General features: G+C 40.9%; 1 protein-coding gene across 1 annotated transcript in view; it reads right to left on the minus strand.

Annotated features, from left to right (window-relative positions):
- The window catches only part of ptgir (prostaglandin I2 receptor), a 29904-nt gene extending 14940 nt beyond the window's left edge, over positions 1–14964 (minus strand). The window contains exons 1-3 of the mRNA XM_039791466.1: positions 14622–14964; positions 14254–14414; positions 13307–14162 (exon numbers count right to left, since the gene is read on the minus strand). Coding sequence (XP_039647400.1) covers positions 13307–14152 — 846 coding nt within the window. The 5' untranslated portion in view covers positions 14153–14162; positions 14254–14414; positions 14622–14964. The remainder of the gene's footprint in view (positions 1–13306; positions 14163–14253; positions 14415–14621) is intronic.
- Positions 14965–18578: the final 3614 nt, after the last annotated feature.

An 18578-nucleotide genomic window follows, 5' to 3' on the forward strand; every position in this document is an offset into this window, starting at 1 on the left:
TCAGCCGTAACCCCCCCCACATCACAGGCAGAACTATAGCAAACGCCTATGAACCCAGAAACCAAACAGGCATACTGTATGTCAAATGATAAAGTAGTAAATAAACTAAAACATTACAATGAAATTAAGGATTAAGCAGACACAAAACATTGATAATTTTGGGAACAGAGGCTAGTGAAAGGGTAGAAAGGCAGCCTTTTTACACTTATTGAAACAGTTTTAATCATAAAAAATGTTTAATAATAAACTGGGAACAAACAATATATCAGTCGCTTTATATCATGTGACCCCACAAGAGGTCCCAACCCTACGGTTGAGAAACTCTACTCTTGGGTGTGGAGCACAGTTCACGCAATGCTGTGTAAACAATGAAGATGCTGATGGATAAACAAATAACTGTGGCCATACATGGCAAGATCCCAGAGAGACAAATATGGAGAACGCTAAAAACATTGTTTGTACATATGTTAAACGGCTGTGTGTAAAAGATGTCCTGATATTTTCTGTATGTCTTGGCAACAACAGTGAACATTTCAACCTACCTCTCTGATTAGCCCTATTAAGACACACGCACACAACCAACTCGTGACTTTGCACACAAGTGCATCATAAGGAAATCTTTCTGCTGTTGCTGTCTTTATTAAAGACAACCGCCATGGAGAAAAAAAAATGCGTAGGTGTGCCTAGCTTGCAAATTCATTGATTTCACTGATTCATAGAAGCTTCTTTTGCATGCAAATCAATACAATTGCAAAACACATTTCCAGGCAGAGCGGGAAAAGAAATCACAGAAAATATACGCTGGAAAAAGAAGAGGGGCTCATCTGGGATGCTAATTTTGTGAACGAAAATCAAAAGCTGCTGGTTTTAATGGTATATATACTGCATATAAATATGCACTTACAAATAACATACATGATGAAGAAGACACTAATATCCAAAAATAACTAAATAAAAATAGCAGAAACCTGAGATTTAGTTCCTTTTTAGAAATCCTCTTGTCATTAGAGTGATAGCATGTGTCATATCAGAATGAAAACTGCCTCAACTTCACCCTCAGCTGAAGGAACTGTACTGTAAGTGGATTGTTCCCTGTCATAGTGACACAACTAAAAAAATATTTTATTTGTTTGCCTGAAATGTGGTACAAAAAAAATCTTAGGTCATAAAAGAAAAGCTGGGTCAAGCAAATAATTGAAATAGCAGCATTTACATGAAGACTACCTATATGACTCTCCAATAACACCAACGCCTAAACAACAGACAGCTACAGACAGCACGCCCACTATTCTGTTCAGACCATGCGTACATAAACAAATGAATCTGGAGGCAGCTATCTATTGGAAAAGACAGATTTACTCTGGGCTTACCGCTCAGCTTCTATTAAAGAGGCAAGCTAGGCCAACAAGTAATACGATTTGCCAAGATCAATAAAATTTTATGACTTGGTCAATGTAATAAACGGAAGTAGATTTTACAGGCGCACGTGTTCCATGCTCCCATAACAACTTTAAAGTGCTCATATTATGTTCATTTTCAGGTTCATAATTGTATTTTGAGGCTATATCAGAATAGGTTTGCATGGTTTAATTTTCAAAAAACACCATATTTTTGTTGTAGTGCAAAGTGCTACAGCTCCTCTTTTCACCCTGTGTGTTGAGCTCTCTGTTTTAGCTACAGAGTGAGGCATCTCACTTCTGTTCCTATCTTTGTTGGGGAGTTGCACACCGCAGTAGCTAGGTAAGCACTGCTAGTTAGTCAGAAGCAGAGTATGAGGAGGGCGCTGCGCAAGCTAGCGGCGCGGGCATTATAACGCGTGTGTTACAAAGGACGACGCGTTTGTCTCTGAAGTAAAGGCTGGACTACAATAGAGCTGTTTGGAGCAGTTTGGAGCAGTTTGTGAACAGTGTTTTCTGTTGGAGATGGTAAGTCCCTTTGGGGTGGACTTTGGGCTTTTTCACTTTGTAAACCTATAAAAGATAAAAAAAATATATAACACAATAACGCAGAAGGGAAAAAGCGCCAAAGCATAATATGAGCACTTTAATAATCTGTTGCTTTATCATGGACAAACCATGGATCTTTGGCCAAGTCCACACATACTATTTTTGAAAACTGCTTGTTTTCTCCTCCGTTGTAAATAAAATCCATTTTACACATGGAATTTTAGAAAGAAATCCTGTGCACATAAAAGTGCAAAAACACAATTGAAGCACTATCAAGTAACTGGGGTAATATAACCCCAGCAAAGAAGGAGAAGTTGGCCAATCAGAAGCCAAAAAAAAAAACTGTTACCGAGGCTACCAAAGGCCAAAACGCATAGAAAAAGCTACGTTCTTTAAAAATACCCGTTACGCATCAAGTATAGGCCTTCATCAGGAACAAAAGGCTTCGGAGAAAACAGCTTTAAGGGCCAGCCCACAGTTTGAAGGTCCCTTAATAATACTGTCAAGACGACTGGCTGAAAAATGTGTTTACTAATATTCACTAAAATATATATTTTCTATTTGAAGGCAAGGCAGATTTATTTGTATAGCACATTTCAGCAACAGGGCAATTCAAAGTGCTTTACATAAGACATTAAAGAGCAGTTAGAAAACGATTAAAAACAAATTAAAACATTAAAGTGCAGGTAAAAATGAATTTTTTTAAAAAGAAGAAAAAAATTCTCTGACCACAGGTCCTTTTGGCTCCGGTTACTTGGTGTTTTCGTTACCCATTACAAGATTGCAGTAGTTCTACTTTTCACTACGATGTAGCCATCGCTACAAAGCTTAGTTTAATCTCGGTAAACCTTGCTAAATCCGGGACAGTTCACAGTCTGTCTCTTGATAAGTTCACAGAAATATCTGACAAGTTCACAGACGTCTTTCTTATTGACCTAGTTCACAGACTAAAGCTGACCAGTTCACAGACGTGGCCCTTGTATGGATAATCTACTGTCACACCCGTGTTGGAGAGGTAATATCAGAAATATGTCCGTTATCTGCCGGTCCATATTTCTCTGACCACAGGTCCTTTTGAAGGCAAAAGTTCAACAGAACATCTGCACACTTCTGAAACCAGAAAAAATGAAAAAATGTTTCCAAACATCATCTTTTGCATTCTGCACATTTGTTGCCCACACTACTGGGCTTTTGTTCAAAGATGTTTGTCAAAGTGTGTATGCACATCAAAGACATATTTAGGTCAACTTTGGAAGCAAGGGGGTATTAGTTTTCCTAATTTTCTATCATGTATTAATCACAAAATCAAACTAAATGCAGTACGCCTAATACTGACAGTGTACATATTCATAAACACACAAGGGACCTATCAATGGCATCTTATAAATGAATGTAAATCATGGCATCTATTTTACTATGAATCATTTTCAACAATTCAGGGCCTGTAATTTATAGGGTTATTGAGATTTCAGCAGTACAGGGGAACAAATGACATTTGATGTTATTTTCTGGCTCTATATCCCCCGTTTTTAGTATCACCAAAGTAATGTTTTTAATATGTAGCTACAGAGAAAATATGTGGCAAGCAGTCTGACTGGAAGTAGACAGAGATCATTCAAGGGACGGAGAATAAGAATGCATTATGCATAAACACATGAAGCCCCAAACAGGATATTGTTCATTGTTGAAATGTCAGTGCTCATTTTAACATTGTATTGATTTCAAATCCGCAAAGATTTCACCACAGGGTTAACAGTAAAGCTGTGACGCAGTTTAACTGAAATAGAAGTATGACTAGAAAAAAATGTGGCGACTGACGCATTAACAAAACATAAGGTGATGGATGGGACAAGCGCAGCCTGGTTGATACCAGACCCTTCTCAGTTGTAACTGAGAGTGGGTCTGGGCAAGCTTCATTCGCAGCGCATTTCCAAAGGGGCGTCACCGCCGCTCAAATGCCTCTGGACGCAATTGGATAGTCCGGGTGACGTAGCAGCGACAGCGGCATCAACGGGTTGCTGCCGAAGCGGTGGCCGTCATGTTGAATGTAAACAAAAAGCTCCTTGCCTTCGCTGCGCTATCGTCATCGTGTAAAGCCCATCTCAACAGTTGTGATTGGTGCCTCGATTTGGAAAAATTGGAAATGGGCTTGAATGGGCTCTTGGCCAGACTGACTTGGAAGTTCGTCAGGGTTTTCCCAGGCTAGGACAAGGGGGCAAATATTAAAACTTTAAAGTGCTTATAATTAATATATTTATATTAACAATAAATCACAGGACTACTTGTATGTGAAAGGGGATGAACACCGAGAATTATCACCCGACTCTGCTGTTCCCCTTATCTTTACGAAGCATTTTAGCATCTTTCAGCTCATTGTTTGATTTTCCAGACCACAACTTTGTTAATTCACTCTCCCTGTTCTCATTGTTTCAGAAGCAGCAGACAGCTGTTTTCAGCACATATGCTCTTAAAATCCACTGTACACTACCTTCCCAGCACCGAACAGCCGAAAGTCAAAGTTAGCGACTAGCTGGTGAACATGGAGGACAATTTAACAGCTAAAGAGACTAAAGGGAGGTTATTTTCCTCAGTAGTTGGTGGAGACCTAAAACAGAGCTAAAAGAGAATGCAATATAGCACTTACATTGGCCAGGTGACCAGAAACATGACTTCAAATAAATTATAATGTTGCTTCATAATTGCTGGATGTGTAAATAAGTAACTGTTTGCAAACAAATTTGCTATGTCAACTTAAAAGTTGATGCTATGTCAGTATTTAAAGCTTGTTTTCACTGCCCACCAAGTGGTGAGAAAAAGTCAGTCTGATCTATTCAATCTACAGAATCCATGCAAATGATGCTGCTAGGTCCAGTAATGCACATAAATGGGTCAGTGACTCATGAAAATATTTTCATCCGAATAACTAAAAACACATCATGGAACAATGACCTGCTGCTGTTTTCTATCTTTGTTCTGCTCCACACATCTGTATTCACTCTCTTATGGTCATTCTGTGCCTCAGTCATTACAAATTCTTATTCTTATTGTCCGACTGAAACCTGAGGCTATGTTCTTCAGCACACATTGCAACGACATATTGAAGCGGTTCAATATCTACACCACATTACCTTAGAGTCCGGATTGGGCCGAATTTTTTTGACCGAGCCCGGCCCGCGTCCGACAGAGCCGCGACCGAAATTGGCCCGAGCCCGACAGGCATTAAGAAATTTGTGTACGAGCCCGACCCGAGCCCGTCATTTTTTCCTCATACTAATGACACATGTAGGCTACGTTTTTGTGTGGAAAGCCAGTTTTTATTAAGCAACTGTAGGAAGGCATTCGGAAATGTCAACAGATGAGCTCATCAGCTCATACGGGGCAACAAGCGCACGTTAATAAGCTGTTAAAATGTTCAATGTGTTAACCTTTCCTGCTCGCTTCGCTTCCGACCGTGATCAGAAAACCAGGGGAGACTGGTTACCTCCAGGGCCCACGTTATAAAATGAATAACACTGTGTACAAAACTTAAACTTATTCCAGCAACTCTGCTCTGGTTGCATCTACAACCATACAACACGTCTGCTTCCTCTCTCTCTCTCTCTTCTGATCACTTTCCACACGCACTAAGCTCTCTTAAAGGATCTGCAGCACCATTTTACAATAATGCCTTACCACGCTGATGTGACCGAGCCCGACCCGAACCCGACCATAATTTCTAAATATCTGTCCGAACCCGGCCCGGCCCGTCGGGTCCCGTCGGACTCGGGTATCCATGCCTTACATTACCTCGAGGATCTTCCTTACTACCATGTGTTGTCCAATTTCACCTGCTGGCTCTAAGTAAAACGGGACAACATAGAGCAAACCAGGGTAAAACTGAAGGGCAAGATTAGCAAGCCTGCAGCATTAGGACTCCTGTAATATGAGTAAAAGTGTGCACATATATGCAGTGTGCGTGTGTTGTGTATATGTTGGAGGATTAAGCCTTCATCCACCATAAAAGGGAAACCTCATTGTTCAGTCCACAAAAGCCAGCTGCTGATTGCGGAGCATCATCTTTTCTTATAGAAACCTGGATGAAGTTTACAATGAGATTTATCTCCCAGCAGCACCTGGAGCACAGTAACAGTTTGGGGGACTGGTTCTTGTCTTGACTCTGTAACAGCATGTATGTCTTTACATCTCTGAGTGGACCACGCCCATGTCTCAATGACTCATGGAAAGGTCATGGTATACTACGCTGCAGTCACAAAGACTGTACAAGCAGACTCATCTGATACCACCTCTGGCAGACATTACAGGGATTTTATTTTTGAATCATCTTGGATACGTCTGGATTTGGGGACATCCACACGGATTTACTAAATCTGGTTCCAGTTGGATGAATCAAAACCTGTAACTCTGCATATTTTCAATAACATTCCAGCCTGGCCTTTGACTGAGCTTGTCGAGGGAATTTAAGAACTCCTGGCTGTTTTGAAACTATTCCAAGGTTGATTTAGCTGTATGCTTATGGTTAAAGTCCTACGGGGTAATATACTGTCACATTTGTCTTAATCTTTTAGTGGTTTTTAAGTAGGCCCTCCTCTAGAATTAGTCTTCATATGGCACTATTAACCTTAATCCTTCTTCAGTCTCAGAGACCCTGAACATGTCAACAATTATGTTTTTGCGTCTTCAAACACTTCAAACAGAATCTTTTGCTTTTTTTTTTTTACTTTTCCTTCTGCCCAGTCTGTCAGCCAGCCCAGATTTATGAGGTGTTACGCAGACTCCTGGAGGCACGATGCACTGTGACTGGAAATGTGTCAGAGCTGTTGTTTATCTTTTTTCCTGACAATCAGCACAGTTTGCCAGTTATGTTCAGCACCATTGGAAATGGTTTGGTAGTTCCTTTTTTCAATTTCCAAATCTGGTCTTGTGAACCCCTGAGACTTTTTTCCCCTTTGCATTTGGATCTTTATTTGGTTGCTACAGTGAATAGTTGGAGGGCAAACTACTAGTTATTAAATCAAAAACAGTCAATTTGATTTTGATTTGAAACGCAAAATCTAAATATACTTTACACAATTTTTTTTTTTTAACATATGTAGCGCTATGAAGCAACATTTTTAAGAGCGTGTCCCCATCTTATTACTATCACATGCATGAAGATGGCTGTGCACGCACACATGGTGACGCAACATATCAGGGGTCTTCAACGTTTTTTAAGCCAAGGACCCCTTATCTGAGAGAGAGACAGAGCAGGACCCCCCCCCCCACTACATATTTTATAAAATTAAGTTGCATATTAATCTGGGCCTAAAATAAAAGCCTAAAGCCTTTATTCATTTTTAGTGCATGGAAAACTATAAGCTATACAAATAACGGTTGGTGTGACTTTATAAATGTTTTTAATGTTAAATATACATGTGACAGTGAATCCTTAGGATTAACTGTATCTGTGGATGGCTAGTGACTACCTTCCCTATGGGCCAGTATGCCTATCATTACCGTTTGCTTTTTTCACTCTGATTTATATTTGGTAATAATTTGTTGGATTCAAGTTAACTTTCAAAAGTTGCAAATAAACTCCCTTCATTCATTTTGTCAGATGAAGGTCTAGTACCGAAACACTGCCTACTATTACATTTGTTTTGTAAGTTAGACAGTGTAAGAGAGTTTCTTTGGAACCTTTGACCTACTTATCCCCCTCCGACGCACCTGTCTCACGTTATAGATGTGCAAAGTATTTTTCTGAACTGAACTTATAATTGAACAATAATTTGGTGGCCCCCCCTGCAGTTACTCTGATGACCCCCTAGGTGCCCTGGACCCCCTGTTGAAGATTTCTGTAATATATGGTCATGCCAATGGTTTCAGCTTATTTGGCTGATGGCAAAAAGTAACATGCCAAGAAATATAGAATTGTACAAACAAAGACAAAGAAGAAGAGGACTGCTGGAATGCAAGCATGGAGGAAAAAAAAATAGGTTTTAAATTCTTTCAAAACTAAATCAGCTTCTCAAAGGTTTTACTTTGGTGAGAAACAATGAATGTAAATCAAACTTTGCTCATAAAAAATCTCCAGGGTTTACCTTCAATTCTTCATTCCATGTCCAACTTCCTGACCTCTGGTCTACCATTTCTCTTTAATGATCACAGGATCTTTTTTCTGAACGCACATTACAGCTGCTATTTTGATACATAATACTTTCGACAACACAGTGAGATATAAATCCTTGTCTTCTGACCTCACGCACAAGTCAATATGAGTCTGCTGACTAAGACTCAGGCACAATAGCTTCACTAATAGAAACCTTTTATCCAAAGCATCAATTATTCAAATCTATCCCACAGTTCTGCTACGGATTACAGTTGCTACAGTCACCTTAAAACAAAACCTGCCCTGGAGTTATTTAAATATATATTGTTAGTCTGAGCTATTGATTGGTATGATAAAGCGGTCAAATTTAGAGCTAAAACAACTTACAATCTAGCAAATAGCTTGTGATATGAGTGCAGCACTTTATTGATCCAGGTATTGACTAGCAGCATATGGACCCTAGACAGCTTCTGTGGTTCCCATGGGAAAAGCAGGGAGGGGCGGGGTGTATATTGGTGATAGTCACAAGCAAGCTCTACCTGTCCCCTGCAGCTTTGATCATTCATAAAGTGAAGATGACAGGACAAAGAGGGGGGGGAAAAGACCTAAGGGATGATTTCCCTTTCAGAGGGAATCCCTTGTGTCAACTTGAAATACTGACCCTAATTCCTCACATTAATCAACAGGGCCATAATTTCACAAAGGGCAGCGTGAATCCATTTATTGATCTTATCTTTGATGACTGTATCATTGATTTAGTCTGTAAAAAGTCACCATAACCTCTCAGAGCCAGAAGGGACATCTTAAATTGCTTGTTTTTTTTCTTACAGCCAACAGTTCAAAACCCAAATATATTTAATATACAATGATCAGCAGCACATTCTCACATTTTTAAAAATGCTGAAACCAGCAAATGTATGGCATTTGTGCTTTTGGTTTAAAAGATTAACTTTCTTTCAATCGAGCACTAGTTCCTATAATCCCAACCGTGTTATATTCTTGCTTTAATGTATGTGGATTGTATTGTAAATGGGGTGTGTAACATCACATAATGCAGCTCTAACAGTGTTTGATTAGACTGGGAGAGGAGACTTTAAACTACAGCTGGAGATGGATTGTTGCATCTGTACTTTAAAATGTTTAACAAGCAGTGGCCATATATTCCTTATGGCACAACATTACACTAGCAATGTGTCAATAGTCCGTCCCTCAACAAACCAAGACGAACCTCATGTTTCACGCTACATCAAACAAATCAAACGTTTTGTCACAGAACAGCTGCGGTGATAACATTCATTGCATTAAGTTCTATTGGGTAATGGCACCTTATCTTAAAGGTTAAACCGCTGTCTACTGTAATTGCACAGTGTGTGCTGGGGGTTTAAATCAGTGGGAGGTCATATATAACCAGGCCAGGGCTGTAGACTGACGAGCCTGGGAAGCTGGTGTGATTCAGGTAACAGTGAACAAGCCAAACATTCACAGCCCGTGGATTACTCTTTAAAATTACGTCAGCTCACCACACACGCACACACACACACACACACACACACACACACACACACACACACAAACACACACACACACACACACACACACACACACACACACACACACACGCTCACACTCCCTAACCAATTCCAAAAAACGAATTGGCTTATTTTTAAAAATTCCCACAAATCATCTTTTACCACTTCCCTGATCGCAACCACAGCATGAGAACTTTTACCTCCTGAATAATGAATAACATTGCTGGGACTGAAGAAACACTCAAACCTCAGAAATGCACAGAGCAAATGCTGCCTGTTTTTGTCCAAAAGTCACTCAGCAAATACATGATCTCGCAATCTGATCTGTAAATACAAATTTTCATTTATTCATGCCTGTGAGGCGAACAGCGCTTACATTTGAATGTTTTTTTTTGATTCCACAATTATTCATCTCCTCTGCCAAGAAAAGGAAGCATTCGTTTCCTGCACCTGTTTTCCATCTTTCCCACATCTACCAGCATGCAGTCCCTGCTGATGAGGGCGAACTGCAGACAGAGCCCATTCTTCAGAGCTCGAAAGCATCGTTCTCCAAAGTATTTTAAGTTACATGAAAGTGCTTCGAGTAAAATTACGACTAACCTGAAATGCATGTAACAACAAATGCAACTTGTGTACTTTATATGACTCCTATAATATGAGTAAAAGTGTGCACATATATGCAGTGTGTGTTGTGTATATGTATATGAAAAAAAGTTTTAATTTACTGCCAACTATTTTGATAATCTATTAATCGGTTTGGGTAAAAATTCTCTGATTCCAGCTTCTTAAATGTGAATATTTTATAGTCTACGACAGTAAACTGAATATCTTTGAGTTGTGATGACATGTTTCACCATTTTCTGCCCTAGAACAAACTTCTGAATGCCAGTGCTGAGAGCAGCGTCTGCTACGTATGCCCTTTACTATATTTTCATGGCAATAAACAGAATCAGACTTTTTTCGCCAACATCTGTTGTGCTTCAGGCAAACTGGCATTATTCACGACGTCTGCTGAGATGCACTCGTCTCACACACTTCATCATCACTGCCTCAGATGTTTCGGTTCCAACCACAAGGATGTAGACACATGAGCGAATAAGCAAACATCAACACACACGGGTCTGCCGAAATTATGCAAGAGTCACTAACTACTTAATAACAGGGTCTTAAATTATTCACTGTTACTGTGTGACATCAGAAACTCTGGAGTTGGTGGAGATGATTAACTTATGAATATTGATAAGTAAATCTAAAAATAGGGTTGTCAAGTAATCAAATCAATTTAGAGGATAAAAGGTTAATTTTAGAAGACATTATTTATTAAAACATAAACGACCCACAGTACTGTACAGCTAGAACACATACGCTTTCCAATTGGTAAAGTTGGGGTTTCAGTTTCCTGGACGCTGACTCATAACGTGTATATCGTCATCACTGTTCATTCCCCAGGTTTGGCTCTCCCACAACTCTGGGTGAATGCCGCTGCATGCACCATAGGTTAGTCAAACCCTGAGGCCAAGTGTTACCACAAACCCTCCAGATTCAGACTATGAGTAGTTAGTGAAGAGCGAGAACATGAAAAAACACTTTTTCCTGCTTCCTGTAAACTACCTGATCATCAGACCACAGCTTTTAACAAGGCTGACACAAATATGTAAAAGCAGGGATGCCTTTATAATATAACCCACATTAATCACATCCTCCAGCTAGTTTTTATTTCCCCAAACCTGACTTTCCTCAGGACCCCTGGCTAATGTTTATGGGCAGACGGGAGACTGGTTAAAGGTGCCCTGCCACACGGATTTCATTACTTTGTGGTAATGTCTGAAGTTCTACCATGGACTCTGTAACATTTTTTGTGGAAAAAAATGCCTTGGTTACCTTGTTTCAAGTAGGACTGGGCAATACTCTATATCAATATTATATCGATATCGTGATATGAGACTAGATATCGTCTTAGATTTCGGATATCGCAATATCGTGATATGACATAAGTGTTGTCTTTTACTGGTTTTAAAGGCTGCATTACAGTAAAGTGATGTCACTTACTGAACTTACCAGATTGGTCTAGCTGTTCTATAATTTGCCAATTGTCAACCATAGAATATCGCCGCAATATCGATATCGAGGTATTTGGTCACAAATATCGTGATATCTGATTTTCTCCCTATCGCCCAGCCCTTGTTTCAAGCCATTCTAGCGTGGTATAGAAAGCCTGCAGGAAGACTCAGCTCGATTTGTGCCAGTTCTCATTAATATTCAACGAGCTAAGCTGCTTGACTCTGATTGGCTAACAGCTAGCCAATGAGAGCCTGGCTATCAGCATCCTTTACCCAGCCCAACTGGGCAAGCTCATGAATAGTAATGAGCTCAGGCAACACCACGTCAGACTGACCAGCTTTTGTAATTGGCCTAATATCTCCGCTTATTTCTTTTCAGTGGCTAGAGCTGACAGAGGAGGTAGCAGTTCATTTTCACATTCATCACATAATAGAGCTGGGCGATATGGACAAAATCTAATATCATGATATTGTTGACCAAATACCTCAATATCGATATTGCGGCGATATTCTAGGGTTGACAATTGGTGCTTACAAAAAAATATTTACACAATGAGATTTTTGATAAATTATCATCATTAATGTGTATATAAAAACTAAGTGGGTAAAAGCAAATAATAGAAAAGCTAGAACAGTCTGGTAAGTTAAAAAAATAACAAAACTTTACTGTAATGCAGCCATTAAAACCAGGAAAAGACAACACTTGTGTCATATCACGATATTATGATATCCAAAATCTAAGACGATATCTAGTCTCATATCACGATATCAATATAATATCGATATATCGCCCAGCCCTACCACATAACATAACACAAACACATATGGACCTAACATATTTTAAAAAATACAAGTAAAAACGGTTTTGTGTGGCAGGGCACCTTTAACCTCGGACTTCTTTGCCCTCTGGGAAAGGCGGGATCAGACCAGTCCTCCAGGGTTGTCAGGTTTGACACACTTACTTTTAAACAGGGGCAGATATGGAGCAGAGTAAACACACCCACACATGCACGCATGTACACACACACACACACACACACACACACACCGCACACACAGCGATACCATGCCTTGTGTGGTGAAGGCTGCACTCTTAGGCACACCTTTTAATTGTGGAGCCAGCCAGCAGAGCAATGCACAACCGTTTAAGAGACTTTAACAGGGCGCACAAACACATACCATAGCAACAAAATAATCAACGGTTGCCAAGTCGAGCTGAACTTTCTATGCACATAATGAATACAGAATAAGGGGAAGACATACATTTTAGTAGGAGAAACTCTTTAATTCTAAAATGGACCTACTCCATGCTATAAAGCCTCTACTGTCAGTGTGCCAACGTACATCCAGTCAGGGACTCATGTTAATAATAACAATAACTAAAACTTTAACAAACTTTACTTCTTTAGATTTTGCTGAGGAGTTAAGGTTCATGTTTTGACAACTGAATAAATGACACATCAGGGTGTTAGCTCGTTCTCCCTTTTCCACTGTAAAATGTCATGAATCCGTAACATGCTGATTCAGAGGTAAGGTCTGCCAAAAAAAAGCTGAGGACGGACCACGGAATGCGCTGGAGCCTAAAAGTCACCCAGAGTGATAGAAAGTGAGTTGGTAGGCCTATCAATGCGTGTGACCCACAAACAGCACAACACAAACTGAGGGAAGGTCAAAATGCGAACTCACAGTGAGTGGCAGGGAGCAGACCACAAAGATGACGGTGATGAGAGCCAGCAGCACCAGGTGGTCCACCTCCTCTTCCCCCTGTGCGAACCAGGCCAGGCTCAGCTTCCTTCTCCTCCCCGTCGACCCGACCGAGCTGCGCCGCATCATCTGGCTCCGGTGCATTTGGCACAGGCTGACAATCACTGAACCGTTGCACACAAACACTGCGAAGATCAGCAGTGCCATAAGGGACGAATAGGACAGAGAGAAGGCCAGCACCAAGCTGGCCTGGTCGTCCCCTGTCGCGTCCATGTCGATAAAGCACCACGTCCCAGGGCAGTACTGTCTGAATTTGCCGTAGCCACCGTATGGCAGGAGGCAGAAGGCCAAAGAAAAGACATAAATAAAGAAGAGAGTGAATTTGGCAAAGCTGCGCCGGATGTGTACGGAGTAAAAGTAAGGGTGGCTGATGGCCAGGCAGCGCTCCACAGCCATGGCGCACAGGATGAGCGTGGGGGCCAGGCCGAAGAAACTCATGGCGAAAGCAAAGATCTTGCACAGGTCCGCGCCTCCCATACTGATCAGGGACATGTTGCGGGCGTAGCAGATGAACACAGGTGGGCTGAGGAGGCAGGTGCCCAGCAGGTCGGTGAGGGCCAGGCCGGTCACCAGGATACAGAAGACAGAAGACCTGGAGCGATGCTCCTTCTGGTGCACGCCGAGGATGAAGAGAGCCAGAAGGTTTCCCACCACGGCAGCCAAAAACATGAGGATGCTTGTTACTGGCTTGCCATCCCCATTCACAATGAGGGTGTCATTGCAGGTGGTATTGCTACATGATTCATTTGAATCCATGCTTTTGTTCATGTCTAACTCACTGCAGAAAAAAGTATATATATATATATATATATATATATATATATATATATATATATATATATATGTATGCCTGCTCAGTGTGGAATTACCGGTAATAAGGAATTCCCACACAAGAAAAGGAGATCGTGACCTCTTGATACCATCACTTGGCAACACAGAAGGCAGGGGTGTCTGGGAAGACCCATGATGCTGCACTGACCTAAAACGTGCTTCTCTGTCTGTCCCTTTTTCTTGCAGACGGTTTGGAAATCTGTGGAACAAATTAACACACACACACACACACACACACACACACACAAAAGCTGCTTAGTGCTTACAGGTAACATAAGACTCGCATTTCAGCAGGGGTGGCATCATGTTAATGGTTTTCTTCGCAGTATAATAATGTCTTTCTTCTATTGGTGAATAATTATTAACAATGTTCGTATCATAGCTTTAGTGACGGATTATCACTCACCGTTCACTGGCTCCGTAGGAGAGAAGCAATATGAGCGACGGAAACTTCTTAAAAGTAAGTCAGAAAAGTAAAATTCGTCATCTTCTTCTTCTTCTTCTTCTTCTTCTACGGATTCAGGCTCCTGGTTAGTAAACTATTTAGCGGTTACGGAGTTCAAAGCTGCCGGTGCCGGTTACGTCTCGGCAGATACACACTGAACTCATGGGACAGAGAGAGACTGAATAAGTTCCGCTTTTTCATCTCTCTCTCTCTCTCTCTCTCTCTCTCTCTCTCTTTCTCTGCACCTCCCAGTGTGTCTTGGATGGATGTAGTCCCTCCCACTGTACTGTACTGGTGCACCGAAACGCTGACAGATTCTATTCAAAGGAATATTTAAGACAAACAAAGGTGAAAAAAGTAATAAAAGAATCTTAAAGAATTGACTTGTTTCTGCTGATATCAATCAGAATGAACTATTTGTGGAGTTATTTTCTTCCTTGTTTCAAGATGTATGGTTTTGTGTCCAGAAATGGATGCATTATGAGCACATTACCCCACAGTAAGGTTTTGTTTTTCTCCAGGTTAGATATAAACCTAAACATATCATTTTAAGAGTAAACTATAAGGGACTTTTATTGCAGTAACCTATAGACTGAAAACACAAATAGATTGGAGTGATTAAGTTTCAGGGGCCCAGCTGTACTGACAAAGACACTCTGGTCAGTATTGGCTTGTTCCCCGTGAGAGCTCAGAAAAAAATGTAATCCAATTAGTCTTTTGTGTAAGTATTTGGTTTGGCGATGTCCCTTCTTGGTTTTTAAAAAGGTGTTTTGAATAGCCTTAATCTCGGCCAGTTTACATTTCATGCAGCCTTTGTTGCAACTCAACCGAGAAAGAACCAGGAGTGCTTTAGCTGAATATAAATGCTGTGAAAGTTTTCCCTGCTTGTTTTTGCTGGTTCATTATTTATTTCTGGATCCTTTTGCAGCCTTTGGTGAAATCTACCTGAATGGAAAGAGAGGTAAATCCTCCAACAGTGTGTGTGTGTGTGTGTGTGTGTGTGTGTGTGTGTGTGTGTGTGTGTGTGTGTGTGTGTGTGTGTGCGCGTGTGTGTGTGTGTGCGTGTGCGCGCTCTGGAAGAGACTGCGTGCTTTGATTTGGCCCTCAGGATGAGAATACTCCTGAATATGCTCTCAAATATTTGAACAACTTAGAGTGTTTGACAAAAGTGCAGGAACCAGAGAAATGCTGTTCAGAAAATTAAGCTTAGCCTTCATGCAGGACACCGAAGTAATACACCCGCTAATTACACTTTTTGCCAATTGCTTACACACTGAAATCAAAAGTATTACACAATTATCAAAACCTTGAGAGTCTGAGATGTTCTGCTGATTGGGGTGTGTGGTTGTGCTAATGGTGTGTAGTGTTGTGAAAAACCGGTCCCTGTTTTCTAATTGGTGCTTAAGCAATTGAAAAAAAAAACCTGTAAATTATCATTCCTATCAGACACACAACAGTCATAGCCATTCTATCATTAAGGCGGTCCTTTTTAAATATGACTCCCTCCTCACTGATCCCTGCTACACCATCGCTGCTTCACTCTCTGCTGCTGCCACTGCTGGCAATGCTTTGCCTCCACCACCCCAGCCTCCACCTTTCTAGTTTAGAGCCCTGACATAACTCAAAGTTTACAATGGTTTTCAATATCTTTCTTTTGGCTCACTCTTGTATACAGGGGGGGTTTCTGCATGTTGCTCCCTGTCTCAGCTTAGCATGCTGCTTGGCTGGTCCAGGGAGCATTATATCAAGAGCTGAGCCATCAGCGCCAAGCATTGTTGCAATAAATGGTTAAAGGTCCTATGACATGCTGCTGTTTGGATGCTTTTATATAGGCCTTAGTGGTCCCCTAATACTGTATCTGAAGTCTCTTTCCCGAAATTCAGCCTTGGTGCAGAATTACAGCCACTAGAGCCAGTCCCAAAATGAGCTTTCCTTAGGATGTGCCATTTCTGTGTCTGTAGCTATTGAGGAGGAGGGGGGGCAAGGTGGAGGGTGGGGGTGTGGCCTTGACCAACTGCCACTTTGCTTGTTTGCAAGCCATGATGTCTCTCTCTCATGGGTGGGCCAAATTCTCTGGGCGGGCAAAGCAGAGAAAGGGGAGGTAACCTTGCTCCTTATGACCTCATAAGGAGCAAGATTCCAGATCGATTCCAGGCCCATCTGAGCTTTCATTTTCTCAAAGGCAGAGCAGGATACCCAGGGCTCAGTTTACACCTATCACCATTTCTAGCCACTGGGGGACCATAGGCAGGCTGGGGGAACGCATATTAATGTTAAAAAACCTCATAAAGTGAAATTTTCATGCCATGGGACCTTTAAATCCTGACTGAAACACCATTTGTGTTCAAACAACATGTGCAGGTGTGGGGAAAGATGTTTTGGGATCCTTTAGTGATTACAGCGTAGCCTATACAAAAATATACACATCCCATTCACAAGTAAAACACTTGTAGCAATGGTAGCCTACACCTACACAGGTGTTCTCATTTACTGTTCCTGATTTGGCCTCTTCTCTGTGTTGGGAGCCTGATTTCCCTCGCACTGTTTTTTTTTTTCACCAGTTACAATTTCACCTTTATTACCAGCCAGCCACAACGCTGGTACTGTACTCACCTTGTGAGTCTGTGCTTCAGATGTGAGATGACCATGTCCGGCTCTTTGTGATGCTGATTCCCAGGAACCGAAAACTCTGCAACTGCAATCGGAGCAGGTGTCTGACAATAATTAACAACACCTGTGCGTGTGCGCTGGGATCTTTAAGATAGCAAAAACGAATTATCTGTCGGTAGAATTGTTAGAAAACAACAACAAGAAATCAACAGCTAGAGACAACTTATGTGATGATATGTTGGTTGATGGATATCAATTGACACAGAATAAACACATCACCATATTCTGCAGACACAGGATGTAACAATGGAAGTCCTGAGGAGACATTGCTGCTCTCCTTAATGGTTTCTTTTCATGACACCTACAACAGCAATAAAAGCAGCAATAAAATCACCACAACCAAGAAAATAGAAAATAGACATAAATACAAACTGAGGCACAGTGATTACATGTTATTGCTCTATCAGTTTCTATTATTGCATTATCAGTTATCAGTCTCAGTAATTGTACTTGCTTCCCGTTGCTGTTTCTGTAATGGACTGAACATAATGATAACAGCGCAGTGCCAATGTTCACTTCTGGAAGGAACAATGGAGATTGAGTTTCTCTGTGTTTTACACTCTGTAAATGACAGTTACACAGCTGGTACTAGGTGGTAGCTGACATGGGCCACTGTGGTACTGTTAATCAAAGACATGCATATATATATGTATGTATATATATGTATGTATGTATATATATATATATATATATATATATATATATATATATATATATAATTTAATCTTCTTCTAAATTTCAGACCATCCTTCCAGCCCTCACTCCCTCCCTGACAAACAAGGCACTAATTGACTTTTAACTACCACAGGGCACCTTAAGGCATGGATGGCATGAAAGGTGTTTACAGTTGCACTGCCGACAGAACAAACCAGGCTGCCACCTTTAAATAAACAGCAGACATGGACGTTCAAAACTGAAGCAGACATACTTGCTAACTTTCCTCATACCAGCTGGCCAGCTTGTAAACATACCAACCAAGACACAGATATCATAACACTTGGGACATTTACTGAAGTTTTAATGATGATACATTAGCAGTTTACAGTAAGTATAGCGAAGCATCAATTTACGATAAAAGCCGCTTGTGTGTGGTCTATGTGTATGTTGTTAAAGGGTAAATAGGTGTGGTGACTCATGGTTGATGGATGGATGGATGGATGGATATTCAGAGTGATGGATGGAATGACGAATGGATGGATGGATGGTTAGACAAAGCAATAGATAGATGGATGATGAGTGGATGGGTGA

The sequence above is a fragment of the Perca fluviatilis genome, chromosome 2 (assembly GCF_010015445.1).
Source record: "Perca fluviatilis chromosome 2, GENO_Pfluv_1.0, whole genome shotgun sequence".
Classification (NCBI taxonomy): Eukaryota; Metazoa; Chordata; class Actinopteri; order Perciformes; family Percidae; genus Perca; species Perca fluviatilis.